Source organism: Lipotes vexillifer, unplaced genomic scaffold (genome assembly GCF_000442215.2).
Source record: "Lipotes vexillifer unplaced genomic scaffold, Lipotes_vexillifer_v1.1 scaffold618, whole genome shotgun sequence".
In the NCBI taxonomy this organism is placed as follows: domain Eukaryota; kingdom Metazoa; phylum Chordata; class Mammalia; order Artiodactyla; family Lipotidae; genus Lipotes; species Lipotes vexillifer.
In genome coordinates, this window is record NW_006799025.1 from 1929704 (window position 1) to 1944220 (window position 14517).

The 14517-nt window shown below is 39.4% G+C and overlaps 1 protein-coding gene across 2 annotated transcripts in view; it reads left to right on the forward strand.

Moving 5' to 3' along the window:
* AASS (aminoadipate-semialdehyde synthase) overlaps positions 1-14517 on the forward strand; it is a 67327-nt gene that overhangs the window by 17875 nt on the left and 34935 nt on the right. For both annotated transcript variants that reach the window (XM_007471297.1, XM_007471296.1), the window contains exons 5-11: positions 234-301; positions 410-556; positions 1465-1543; positions 1675-1802; positions 3205-3353; positions 5673-5795; positions 6182-6293. In XM_007471297.1, coding sequence (XP_007471359.1) covers positions 234-301; positions 410-556; positions 1465-1543; positions 1675-1802; positions 3205-3353; positions 5673-5795; positions 6182-6293 — 806 coding nt within the window. The remainder of the gene's footprint in view (positions 1-233; positions 302-409; positions 557-1464; positions 1544-1674; positions 1803-3204; positions 3354-5672; positions 5796-6181; positions 6294-14517) is intronic.

Below are 14517 nucleotides of genomic sequence, written 5' to 3' on the forward strand. Positions count from 1 at the left end.
TCCGTTTTAGCAGGATTGGATGTGGAGGGGACAGGTCGGGGTGCAGCTGGGTTAACGCTTTTGATGGCAGAAAGTTGAGGGGATGGATAAGATGACTACTGGGGCCCCTTCCAAATCTGAGACGCTGTGGTCTGTGCTTTCTCAGAGCATGGAGCAGGTTGGAGGACAGGTAGAGAGAACAGCTTCAACTCCTCCCAACTAATGGTCTTTCTTTTGGTCTGATTCTGCAACAGGGATGATCAACATTTTACACGGAATGGGTTTAAGGCTCCTTGCTTTGGGACATCACACACCTTTTATGGTGAGATGTTTATTGTGTTTATTTTTTTTGTAAATACATGTCACATTTTAAGAATAGAAACATGTCTCAGGTGGTAGACTAACGTGATCCATGTGTGCTTGCTTGCAGCACATTGGCATGGCTCATAACTACAGGAACAGCAGTCAGGCTGTGCAAGCTGTCCGAGACACTGGCTATGAAATATCTCTGGGTTTGATGCCAAAGTCGATAGGGCCCTTAACATTTGTGTTCACAGGGACTGGTAATGTATCTAAGGTGAGTTCCAGCTGTCTTCTTTCTGTAAAGCAGTCTGAAACTCTGACACTAACCCAAAGGATGTGGGCATTTTGTGTAACATTTCAGAGCCCTTCTTTTCCATGACTGGGCATTCTGTTCTTGCTACTTTTCTTACCTATGTACTTTTCCCATAGTAAAGTGCAGTACTGGTCCAAACTTGGTGTCTTTGCTTTGAGTTGATTCCAAGCTGTCAGTGGCTTTGAATGGTTTTTCTTTTCTTTTCTTTTTTCTTTTTAGAGGGATAACTCCTTGTTGTGTAAAGGTCTATTCTTAGGGTGCTCTATTTTACCTCCATCACTGAGATATCCCCAAATTTGGAAGTGACCCCAGGATGTAAATTTTACAAGATTTGGAGTTTTGCCAAAAGATGTTAAGAGGCTTAACTCAAGACTACTGTTGTTACTTTCTTCCTTCTGGGGTAGTTTCGAGAATGTATTTTTGATCCCATAGAGAAACTTGTAATTGCAAAATAGATCTTTCTTCAGCGAAAATATTTTACAAACAGGACATCACTATTTATATTATACTGTGAGATAGCCATCTGATATAAGTAGGAAATATAGTTTCCCCACTTGAAATAATTTCTGCAATGGAGCAAAAATTTAAATAGAAATATTTTTTATCGTACTGTCAGTACTTCTATGCTGAATAACTTTAAGTAAAAACATTAAAGCCCCTTCCAATGAGTGGTGTTTAAATGGGAATAAAAGTTGGTTTGCAGGCTGCATGCAAGAGGCTCATCTGTGCTTCCGTGTTGTCGTCCCAGTTGCAGGGTGGGGCAAGTTGAGCTATAAAATTGTGGGGAAAATGAGTTGGAACCTTTGCGGGAAAACGTATTGGCTCTTTTCTGATTGATTTTTACATTTTCACTCATGCATTATTTACAGGGAGCCCAAGAAATCTTCAATGAATTACCTTGTGAATATGTGGAGCCACATGAATTAAAAGAAGTTTCCCAAAATGGAGGTAGGGAGGGCGGGGAGGGCGAGTGTATGTATCTTTTTACTGTTTTTAACAGTTTCAGTGTTATAATATTTTATCACCATAAACCTTTATCATTTGTGACCCACTTTACTAATTCCTTTCTCCTCTGCAAGACCTGAGAAAAGTGTACGGGACAGTGTTAAGTCGCCATCATCATCTCGTCAGGAAAACAGATGGTATATATGATCCCGTAGAGTATGACAAATATCCTGAGCGCTACATAAGCCGTTTTAATACTGATGTGAGTATCATACCTAGCTTTTGAGTTGGTTGCTCATGATACACTATAGTTAGGCTGCTTTTAAGGAGAGAGATTGTGATTGTGTACATTGGTTTTCAGTTCTCCATATTGACTTGTGGTGAGTCCTTTGGGTATTATGAGTTGTCCTTAGTGTTGATGACTTTTCTTGGTGTTTGGAGTGGCCTTTGCTTCGTGGCTTTGGTAGTTTCTATGGGTATGCCCATTGCTTCACTGACTCTGTTTCTCCTTCAGGTCTGCGTGTGCCCAGTTGCTCTAAACCATTTCCTGTGGGTTACTCTTTTCTGTATTTACCCTGAATTAGTTAGTACTGTTGAGAGACCATAGTTGTCTATGAGAGTTGTTCTCAACATAGTTCTATCCCTTCTATGGCCACAAATTGCAATCAGCCTCAGCCAGCCATCTTGAAATACATGCCATTGATTACAGGGGACCAGAGTGAAACAGTATGGCTATAGAAGACCCATCTCCACTGTACAACAGTTACTTCCAATTCAAATCCTTCTGATGGGGACACACTGGTCTCGTCTTATAAGAAGGATAATATATTTGTGTGTTTTGTAGTCATTGGTCATTTTATTCTCAAAATAAACCAACAAAAAAAATATATACATCTAATTGTGAAAAAGAATGTTTTAAATAATTTTAAATGTATTTGAACAATATAACATTTTTAGATTCTGGTATGAAATTTAGTGTTATAGCATGTAGAGCATATAGTAGAAGAACTCTTACCTGTGGCTTGAAAATGCTTGAGATGCTTGAGAAACAGGAATTATAAAACTAGTTTCAAATTGAAAATTTTGAATCTAGTAAGTTTCCATCCCTTCTCTTCCCCAGTCACAGAAATATTGGTGATTGGATGCATCCCCAAACTTAGAATGACCTAGTTACCATGTATGCATGCATGTAGCACATTTGCCCATGGAGCTTACAGATGTTATCTGATTTAATCTTCACAGCATTCCTTTGAGGAATGGGGTACGCATTATCCCCATCTGGAAGGTTAGGAAAGCAGAGCCCAGAGAAGTTAAGGTAGCATGCTTTAGATCACATGCTACTAGAGGCTGAGCTGGAAATAGAGCACTTGGTCGCTTGAACTTCTGTTAGTTCCTTTTTCTTGGCTATGCAAGGCATTATAGAACACAAATATTAATGTATTTATATTCATATGTTTTTCTATAATGAGATCATTTTCCACTGAAATCTGGGTGGGTATTTATCGTCTTTGCTTCGAAAGGTGGCCACTGACTTGGCAAATAACAAAGTCAATTAGAAATAACGCTAAATTATTTCTCATGAACTTTACTGATAGCTCTCTTTCAGCACACTGCTTTGAAAAAGGCTATTTCCTATCTCGCTGACCTTGGAATTTGCTTTACAGATTGCACCCTATACAACTTGTTTAATTAATGGAATTTACTGGGAACAAAACACCCCTCGCCTACTAACCCGCCAAGATGCTCAGAGTCTCCTGGCTCCAGGCAAGTCCTCAGTTGCTGGTGTTGAAGGCTGCCCTGCATTGCCACACAAGTAAGGACTTCAGCAATGATGGCAGTTTTCAGCAGCAAGGCCCACTGTGAGGGTATCACACATAGGGGACCCACATAGCACAGGACTTGACTATTAATAATCAGTTGTCTGCCTTGTCTTATTTAATCTCTTGGAAATATTTGACAGTTAACCTTCCCTCCTTTTTTTTTTTTTTTTTAATCAAAATGTAGTTGATTTACAATGTTGTTAGTTTCAGGTGTACAGCAAAGTGATTCAGTTATATATATATGTATAAGGTGACATCCTGAAAGCTAGAAAAAGTGTTCTGGGCTTAACTGTGTTAAGTGATCAGCTGGACTCGGTGATAACATGTTAGGGATAACTGAGATTGCAAGGTTTCTTTTTCTTTTTTGTTTTTTTTGTTTGCTCTAAGGAGCAAGTTTATTTTTTTTATTGACGTCTAGTTGATTTACAATGCTGTGTTAGTTTCAAGTATACAGCACAGTGATTTAGTTACATATATCTATATCTATCTATCTATCTATCTATCTATATATATATATATACATATTTTCCTTTTTCAGATTCTTTTCCATTATAGGTTATTATAAGATATTGAATATAGTTCCCTGTGCTATACAGTAGGTCCTCATTTTTTATCAATTTTATATATAGTAGTGTATATCTGTTAATCCCAAGCTCCTCATTTATCCCTCCCTCCCCCGCTTTGTGCTTTGGTAACCATATGTTTGTTTTCTATGTTTGTGAGTCTATTTCCTTCCCTCCTTCTTGAGATTCTCTTCTCTTATGTGACTCCACCCGTAGCTCAAAAGTAAGCTCCTCAGAGGGGTCTTCTCTTGCTTCCCCATTCCCATCACTCTTCAGTCTGTTACTATATTTTTCCCTGAAATTTATGATTTTTATTTTTCTGTGTTTATGATATTTCCTGCCTTACTAGAACTTACTAGAACTTAATCTCCTTAAGGATAGGGGCTCTATTTGTTTTGGCCACAGGTACCCAGTACGTTGTTTGACATATAATGTTCATTCAAATAATTACTGAATGTTGAATGAATTAGTTAATAAATATTTGTGGAACACCTGGTCTGCCTGGCACTCTGCTAAGCTGAGAGATAAAGAAAAAATGTGGTTGCTACCCTCAGGCATGTAGCTGGCATCAAATAAATCCCAAAGGAATGCTAGGAGCAATAAATATTGCAAGAGTTTAGAAGAAAGTGGGAGCATGGGTTCGGCAAAGTCTCTGGGGAGGAGTGAGAACAAGGATTTCAAGTGATAGGATTGGTGCTTGATAACTATGGAGCCACCAAAGCACAGTTTAAGACAGTGAGTGGGACAGTGTAGCCCTAGTATAGGGTTTATATGGGTAAGTGGAAATTAGAGGTCGGGCAGGAAAATTGTGGTCAACCTCAAAAGGATTTCGAATCCTGGGCTGGGACTTTTGTTCATAATTCCAGAGATTTCTATAAAATAACACATAAAATTATGTATTACTAAGCAGGGTGGAGGTAGTGTAGTCGAACTTCCTAAGTTATTTAAAGTTGTCTAACTAGCTTAACTTTAGGCTGTTGTCAATGATTTCTCTAGGGAAGGGTTTTTTTTTTTCATTTTTATTGGAGTATAGTTGATTTACAGTGTTGTGTTGTTTCTGCTGTACAGCAAAGTGAACCAGTTATACATACATTATATATATATATATATCCAGTTATACATACATTTTATATATATATATATATATATATATATATATATATATATATATATATATATATATATAGATCGCACTGGGTCTTAGTTACGGCATGTGGACTTCTTAGTTGTGGCATGCATGCAGATCCAGTTCCCCGACCAGGGATTGATCCTGGGCCCCCTGCATTGGGAGTGTGGAGTCTCACCCACTGAGCCACCAGGGACTTCCCTATCCACTCTTTTTTAGATTCTTTTCCCATAGAGGCCATTACAGAGTATTGAGTAGAGTCCCCTCTGCTATACAATAGACCTTATTAGTTATCTATTTTATATATAGTAGTATGTATAAGGAGGGTTTTTTTTTTACTTTTATCTCTTTTCCTTTCTTGTCTTCCTCCATCCATCTCCTCCTCTTCCTCTTCCTCTTTTTCTTTTTGCTTGGGGAGACTAAAACTATTAGGAAGATTCTCTGTATCCCAAAAGAACAGTTTCCTGAACATGTGAGCTGTAGGAAAAAGAGCTAAGGAGCCTAGGAAATATTTAGCATCTACATTGAAAATTGTTCAAGCACCTTTCATTTTTACTCATTTTTAATTCTGTTGGAGACTTCAGAGATCCATGTTCACATCTAAGTATTGATGTTATTTACAGACTTGTGGCAATATGTGACATTTCAGCTGACACCGGAGGATCTATTGAGTTTATGACTGAGTGTACGACAATAGAGCATCCCTTCTGCATGTATGATGCAGATCAGCATATTATTCATGACAGGTGAGTTTGCTAAAGCGGTTAGATGGGGAGAGATACATAATAATGCATCATTTACTTCCTTTGATATACCACTCTAAAGTACTCAATATTTCACGGCTTTATGAAGGCTATGCACATTTCCAGAGATATGCTCAAGCATATTAAAAAATTTGGTAGAAAAACCAGATTCAGATTTGAGCACTTAAATACACACACACATACCGCATTTCAATGGGTTGTGAAGAAAGGAAAAGTTTTATTTGAAAAGTCTTGTTTATTTTCCTCTATACTGTGGTAGAAGATTACAAATGATTAGGAAGAGTGTAAATAATGGAGTAGACATCTGGGAAAGTTAGAGCTTACACGTAAATTTGGTCCATCCGAATAAAGCACGTTGCTTCTCCTAGCGTCGAAGGCTCTGGGATTCTGATGTGCTCCATTGACAATTTGCCGGCACAGCTTCCAATCGAATCTACCGAATACTTTGGAGACATGCTTTACCCTTATGTTGAAGAAATGGTAAGCAGACTGGTAGCAACACCTCTGTGGCTTTAAATAGGACTTTGGAGTGATCTTATGAATGTTCTGGTCTTCTGTATCTAAGAAATCTGTTGTAAAATGAAATGCCAGCGCTTCCCCGAAGTACTTACTGACACTCTTATTTTACATATTCTGCATAATTGTTTCATGGAAAATATGTAACTGCCTTCATGCTTAATTACAATTGCATTTGCCTCTCATTATGCATACTTTATTAAGAATGTTCATGACCTGTGAGATAAGATTTACTTTATTTTCACTTTTTTTCTGCTTTCTAGGTCAATTCATATTTTGGGGCATTCTTACTATACTGTGATTAGTAGATTGGAAAAATCAGAAATACAGAAAATTTTGTTGGATTTTATTCACTCATGCTTGGTTAATTGACAGCCTATGTTCTGGTCATATATTATTATTATTTTTTTTTAACATCTTTATTGGAGTATAATTGCTTTACAATGGTGTGTTAGTTTCTGCTTTATAACAAAGTGAATCAGCTGTACATATACATATATCCCCATATCTCCTCCCTCTTGGGTCTCCCTCACTCCCACCCTCCCTATCCCACCCCTCTAGGTGGTCACAAAGCACCCAGCTGATCTCCCTGTGCTATGCGGTTGCTTCCCACTAGCTATCTGTTTTACATTTGGTAGTGTATATATGTCCATTGCCACTCTCTCACTTCGTCCCAGCTTACCTTTCCCTCTCCGTGTGTCCTCAAGTCCATTCTCTACGTCTGCATCTTTATTCCTGTCCTGCACCTAGGTTCTTCAGAAACTTTTATTTTTTTTAAGATTCCACATATATGTGTTAGCATACAATATTTGCTTTTCTCTTTCTGACTTACTTCACTCTGTATGACACACCCTAGGTCCATCCACCTCAATACAAGTAACTCAATTTCGTTTCTTTTTGTGGCTAATATTCCATTATATATATGTGCCACATCTTCTTTATCCATTCATCTGTCGATGGACACTTAGGTTGCTTCCATGTCCTGGCTATTGTAAATAGAGCTGCAGTGAACATTGTGGTACATGACTCTTTTTGAATTATGGTTTTCTCAGGGTATATGCCCAGTAGTGGGATTGCTGGGTCGTATGGTAGTTCTATTTTTAGTTTTCTAAGGAACCTCCACATACTGTTCTCCATAGTGGCTGTATCAATTTACATTCTCACCAACAGTGCAAGTGGGTTCCCTTTTCTCCACACCCTCTCCAGCATTTATTGTTTCTAGATTTTTTGATGATGGCCATTCTGACTGGTGTGAGGTGATACCTCATTGTAGTTTTGATTTGCATTTCATATGGTTTTGATACTTCAGTTTGTTAGTAGGGTGTATCACATTGATTGATTTGCATATATTGAAGAATCCTTTCATTCCTGGAATAAATCCCACTTGATCATGGTGTATGATCCTTTTCATGTGCTGTTGGATTCTGTTTGCTAGTATTTTGTAGAGGATTTTTGCATCTATATTCATCAGTGATATTGGCCTGTAGTTTTCTTTCTTTGTGACATCTTTGGTTTTGGTATCACGGTGATGGTGGCCTCATAGAATAAGTTTGGGAGAGTTTTTGGAACTCTGCTATATTTTGGAAGAGTTTGAGAAGGATAGGTGTTAGCTATTCTCTAAATGTTTGATAGAATTCAAACATTTGATGGCTGTGAAGCCATCTGGTCCTGGGCTTTTGTTGGTTGGAAGATTTTTAATCACAGTCTTAAATTCAGTACTTGTGATTGGTCTGTTTATATTTTCTATTTCTTCCTGGTTCAGTCTCGGAAGGTTGTGCATTTCTAAGAATTTGCCCATTTCTTCCAGGTTGTCCATTTTATTGGCATAGAGTTGCTTGTAGTAATCTCTCATGATCCTTTGTGTTTCTGCAGTGTCAGTTGTTACTTCTCCTTTTTCATTTCTAATTCTGTTGATTTGAGTCTTCTCCCTTGTTTTGTTGATGAGTCTGGCTAATGGTTTATCAATTTTGTTTATCTTCTCAAAGAATCAGCTTTTAGTTTTATTGACCTTTGCTATCGTATCCTTCATTTCTTTTTCAGTTATTTCTGATCTGATCTTTATGATTTTCCTTCTGCTAACTTTGGGATTTTTTTGTTCTTCTTTTTGTAATTGCTTTAGGTATAAGGTTAGGTTGTTTATTTGAGATGTTTCTTGTTTCCTGAGGTAGGATTGTATTGCTATAAACTTCCCTCTTCGAACTGCTTTTGCTGCATCCCGTTGGTTTTGAGTCGGTGTGTTTTCATTGTCATTTGTTTCTAGGTATTTTTTCATTTCCTCTTTGATTTCTTCAGTGATCTCTTGGTTATTAAATAGTGTGTTGCTTAAGCTCCATGTGTTTGTATTTTTTACAGGTTTTTTTTTTTTCCTGTAATTGATATCTAGTCTCACAGCATTGTGGTCAGAAAAGATACTTGATACAATTTCAATTTTCTTAAATTTACCAAGGCTTGATTTGTGACCCAAGATATGATCTATCCTGGAGAATGTTCCATGAGCACTTGAGAAAAATGTGTATTCTGTTGTTTTTGGATGGAATGTCCTATAAATATCAATTAAGTCCATCTTGTTTAATGTATCATTTAAAGCTTGTGTTTCCTTATTTATTTTCATTTTGGATGATCTGTCCATTGGTGAAAGTGGGGTGTTAAAGCCCCCTACTATGATTGTGTTACTGTTGATTTCCCCTTTCATGACTGTTAGCATTTTCCTTATGTATTGATGTGCTCCTATGTTGGATACATAACTATTTACAGTTGTTATATCTTCTTCTTGGATTGATCCCTTGATCATTATGTAGTATCCTTCTTTGTCTCTTGTGATAGTCCTTATTTTAAAGTCTATTTTGTCTGATATGAGAATTGCTACTCCAGCTTTCTTTTGGTTTCCATTTGCATGGAATATCTTTTTCCATCCCCTTACTTTCAGTCTGTATGTGTCTCTAGGTCTGAAGTGGGTCTCTTGTAGACAGCATATATATGGGTCTTGTTTTTGTATCCATTCAGCCAATCTGTGTCTACATTTAATCCATTTACATTTAAAGTGATTATCAATATGTATGTTCCTATTACCATTTTCTTAATTGTTTTGTGTTTGTTTTTGTAGGTCTTTTCTTTCTCTTATGTTTCCTTCCTAGAGAAATTCCTTTAGCATTTGCTGTAAAGCTGGTTTAGTGGTGCTGAATTCTGTTAGCTTTTACTTGTCTGTAAAGCTTTTAATTTCTCCATTGAATCTGAATGAGATCCTTGCTGAGTAGAGTACTCTGGTTGTAGGTTTTTCCCTTTTGTCACTTTAAATATGTCCTGACACACCCTTTTGGCTTGCAGATTTTCTGCTGAGAAATCAGCTGTTAACCTTATGGGGATTCCCTTGTATATTATTTGTTGCTTTTCCCTTGCTGCTTTTAATATTTTTTCTTTGTATTTAATTTTTGATAGCTTGATTAATATGTGTTTTTGTGTGTTTCTCCTTGGATTTATTCTGTATGGGACTCTCTGCGCTTCCTGGACTTGATTGACTATTTCTTTTTCCATATTAGGGAAGTTTTCAACTATAATCTCTTCAAATATTTTCTCAGTCCCTTTTTTTTTCTGTTTTTCTTCTGGGACCCCTATAATTCAAATGCTGGTGCTTTTAATATTGTCCCAGAGGTCTCTGAGACTGTCCTCAATTCTTTTCATTCTTTTTTCTTTTTTCTGCTCTGCAGAAAATCCTTTCCTGTTCTGCTCTTATCCTTTCTTCTGCCCCAGTTATTCTGCTATTGTTTCCTTCTAGAGAATTTTTAATTTCATTTATTGTGTTGTTCATCATTGTTTGTTTGCTCTTTAGTCCTTCTAGGTCCTTGTTAAATGTTTCTTGTATTTTCTCCACTTGTTTCCCAAGATTTTGGATCATCTTTTCTATCATTATTCTGAATTCTTTTTCAGGTAGACTGCCTATTTCCTCTTTATTTGTTTGGTTTGGTAGGTTTTTACCTTGCTCCCTCATATTTGTGTATTTCTCTGTCTTCTCATTTTTCTTAATTTACTGTGTTTGGGGTCTCCTTTTTGCAGGCTGCAGGTTCATAGTTCCCGTTGTTTTTGGTGTCTGCCCCCAATTGGTAAGGTTGGTTCAGTGGTTTGTGTGAACTTCCTTGTGGAGGGGACTTTTGCTTGTGTTCTGGTGGATGAGGCTGGATCTTGTCTTTCTTGTGGGCAGGACTGTGTCTGGTGTGTGTTTTGGGGTGTCTGTGAACTTATTATGATTTTAAGTAGCCTCTCTACTAATGGATGGGGTTGGGTTCCTGTCTTGCTAGTTGTTTGGCATAGGGCGTCCAGCACTGTAGCTTGCTGGTCGTTTAGTGGAGCTGGGTCTTCACATTGAGATGGAGATCTCTGGGAGAGCTTTCATCATTTGGTATTATGTGGGCCTCTGAGGTCTCTGGTGGACCAATGTCCTGAACTCGGCTATCCCACCTAAGAGACTCAGGCCTGACACCCAGCCGGAGCACCAAGACCATGTTAGCTACAAGGCTCAGAAGAAAAGGGAGAGAAAAAATAAGAAATAAAATAAAGTTATTAAAAATATATATTATTAAAAATTTTTAAAATAATTTAAAAAAAAGAAAGAGGGCTTCCCTGGTGGTGCAGTGGTTAAGAATCTTCCTGCCAATGCCGGGGACACGGGTTCGTGCCCTGGTCTGGGAAGATCCCACATGCCGCAGAGCAACTAAGCCTGTATGCCACAACTACTGAGCCTGTGCTCTAGAGCCTGTTTGGCACAACTACTGAAGCCCGAGCGCCTAGAGCCTGTGCACGGCAACCAGAGAAGCCACCACAATGAGAAGCCTGTGCACTGCAACAAGAGTAGCCCCCGCTTGCCGCAACTAGAGAAGGCCCTCACGCAGTAACAAAGACCCAATGCACCCAAGAATAAAAATAAAATAAAATAAATTAATTTTTTAATAAAAGGAAGAAAGCAGAGAGCGTCCAAACCAATAAACAAATCCACCAATGATAACAAATGGTAAATACTATACAAAAAAACAAACAAAAAAAAAAAATGGACATATAGAACCCTAGGTTAAATGGTAAATGCAAAGCTATACAGACAGAATCACACAAAGAATCATACACATACACACAAAAAGAGAAAAAGAAAAAATATATATATATAAAAAGGAAGAGAGTAACCAAATCAATAAACAAATCTAACAGTGATAATAAGCTCTAAATACTAAGCTAAGATAAACATAAAACCAGAAACAAATTAGACACAGAAAGCAAACCCGAAGTCTAGAGTTGCTCCTTAAGTCCACCACCTCAATTTTGAGGTGATTCGTTGTCTATTCAGGTATTCCACAGATGCAGGGTACATCAAGTTGACTGGAGATTCAATCTGCTGCTCCTGAGGCTGCACAGAGAAAAATTTCCCTTTCTCTTCTTTGTTCGCGGGTTCAGCTTTGGGTTTGGCCCTGCCTGTGCATGTATGTCGCCCTCAGGAGTCTGTTCCCACCCAGACAGGATGGGTTAAAGGAGCAGCTGATTCGGGGGCTCTGGCTCACTCAGCTGGGGGAAGGGAGGGGTACAGAATGAGGGGCGTGCCTGCAGCGGCAGAGGCCGGTGTGATGTTGCAACAGCCTGAGGCACGCCGTGTGTTCTCCCAGGAAGTTGTCCCTGGATCATGGGACCCTGGCAGTGGCGGGCTGAGCTGCACAGGCTCCCGAGAGGGGAGCTGTGGACAGTGACCTGTGCTTGCACACAGGCTTCTTGGTGGCTGTAGCAGCAGCCTTGGCGTTTCATGCCCATCTCTGGTGTCTGCGCTGATATCCGCGGCTTGCGCCCATCTCTGGAACTCATTTAGGCTGTGCTCTGAATCCCCTCTTGTTGCGTATCCCGAAACAATGGTCTTTTGCCTCTTAGGCAGTTCCAGACTTTTTCCTGGACTCCCTCCCAGTTAGCTGTGGCTCACTAGCCCCCTTCAGGCTGTGATCAGGCAGCCAACCCCAGTCCTCTCCCTGGGATCTGACCTCAGAAGCCTGAGCCTCAGTTCTCAGCCCCCGCCTGCCCTGGTGGGCGAGCACACAAGCCTCTCGGGCTGGTGAGTGCTGGTCGGCCCCGATCCTCTGTGCGGGAATCTCCCCGCTTTGCCCTCCGCACCCCCGTTGCTGCGCTCTCCCCCGCGGCTCCGAAGCTCCCCGCTCCGCCTCCCGCAGTCTCCACCCGCGAAGGGGCTTCCTAGTGTGTGGAAACCTTTCCTCCTTCACAGCTCCCTCCCACTGGTGCAGGTCCCGTCCCTATTCTTTTGTCTCTGTTTATTCTTTTTTTCTTTTGCCCTACCCAGGTACGTGGGGGAGTTTCTTGCCTTTAGGGAGGTCTGAGGTCTTCTGCCAGCGTTCAGTAGGTGTTTTGTAAGAGTTGTTCCACATGTAGATGTATTTTTGATGTATTTGTGGGGAGGAAGGTGATCTCCACGTCTTACTCCTCTGCTGTCTTGAAGGTCCCCTGGTCATGTATTATTTACTGTGATCAGCAATTGACTGCTGAAATACTGTGTTATCTAAATTCCATTTTCTTTGTCAGGAAAAGCTTTCTTATTTCCATATTTATCCTAAGCATTCATACCCATCCTGCTTTATTTCTATTGCTAAAGGCTGTCTGCCTCAGGCAATGGTTCCAAAGGTATGAAGAGTGGCTCTTGTCCTTTTCATCCATGGTTTCACACAGGAGCTCTCATACTAAAATGGAGCAATAGGTAGTGTGGGGCTTCCCTGGTGGCGCAGTGGTTGGGAGTCTGCCTGCTGATGCAGGGGACACGGGTTTGTGCCCTGGTCCGGGAGGATCCCACATGCTGCGGAGCGGCCGGGCCCGTGGGTTGTGGCTGCTGAGCCTGCACGTCCGGAGCCTGTGCTCCGCAATGGGAGAGGCCACAACAGTGAGAGGCCCGTGTACTGCAAAAAAAAAAAAAAGGTAGTGTGGTATTAGTAAGTGCAACTTCCAGCCCATTTTCTTCTTTACTTTCACAAATTTTTCTATTTTGACCCTTTGTTTTTCCTCCTGGAATATGTCAGCAGGGAGATGTAATAGGCTTTAGAAAATGCTGGTGGCAGGCATTATCATGGTTGGAAACAATATTATACAGCACTTACTATCTTCCAGACAGTGTTCAAATTACTTTATATATTTTAATTTTTAAATACTCGTGATCACCCTTTCAGGTAGGTACCATTATCAACCCATTGTACTGATTAGAAAACTGAGACACAAAGAAGTTAAGGCTGAGAAAGCTTGCTGATACAGTACTGGATCTACAGTGTGTCTGGAATTGGTGCTGAGGGATTAAAGTAGCCTGAGAAAGAGTATAAATGCCAGGTTTTACTGGAGACATCACTTACTTTATGGCCTTGAGCCAGGCACTCACTTCCTTTCTGAGCCTCAGATGTTTCATCTGTAAAGTAAGGTGGTTTTAATATATAATCTTAATGGTCCCTCTAGTTCTAACATTCTGTCATTGTAAATGTTTAAGTGGTGAAAAGCATGTGTATATTTAAAAAGTAATAATAAATTTACCTAGATGTTTACTATTTTCAGTGATGTTCATTCATTTCCCTCTGGTATCACTTCCCTGAAGAATCAATAACTTCCTTTAGCCCTTTACTTGAATTTTTATTTCGGATATTCTCTTTTCAGTTCTAAACTTTCCATTTAGTACATTTTTTTCTCTTTCTCTCCTGAGAATTTCTATCTTTTTATTTATTATGAGTGTAGTTTCCTTTATCACATGGAGCACAGCTGTAAAAGCCACTTTACAGTCTACCTCATATTTCCAAAATTCTGGGTAAACTTGGGCTTGAAATATATTGATTGTCTTTTTCCTTGAGAATGGATCATGTCATAGTTTTCTCGTTTTCTTAAGCTGAATAATTTTGGAGAACATCCTGGATGAGGTGAAGAGTCATGCTGTGGAGATTCTGGATTATTACATTTCTCTGAAAAGTGTTGATTTTGTTTGGTTTATTTGGCTTTTTTTAGCAGGCAATTAACTTGGCTAGACTTAAACTGAAAACTCTGTCTCACCTGAGACAGGTAGCTCAAGTAAAAGTTCAGCTCTTTCATCTTTATCTGGATTGCTTGTAATCTGACCTGCACATGCTCAGTCCTTCCAGACTTGGACCAGAGTTTACATGGAAGTTGGGCTTCACTTTATCTGAAT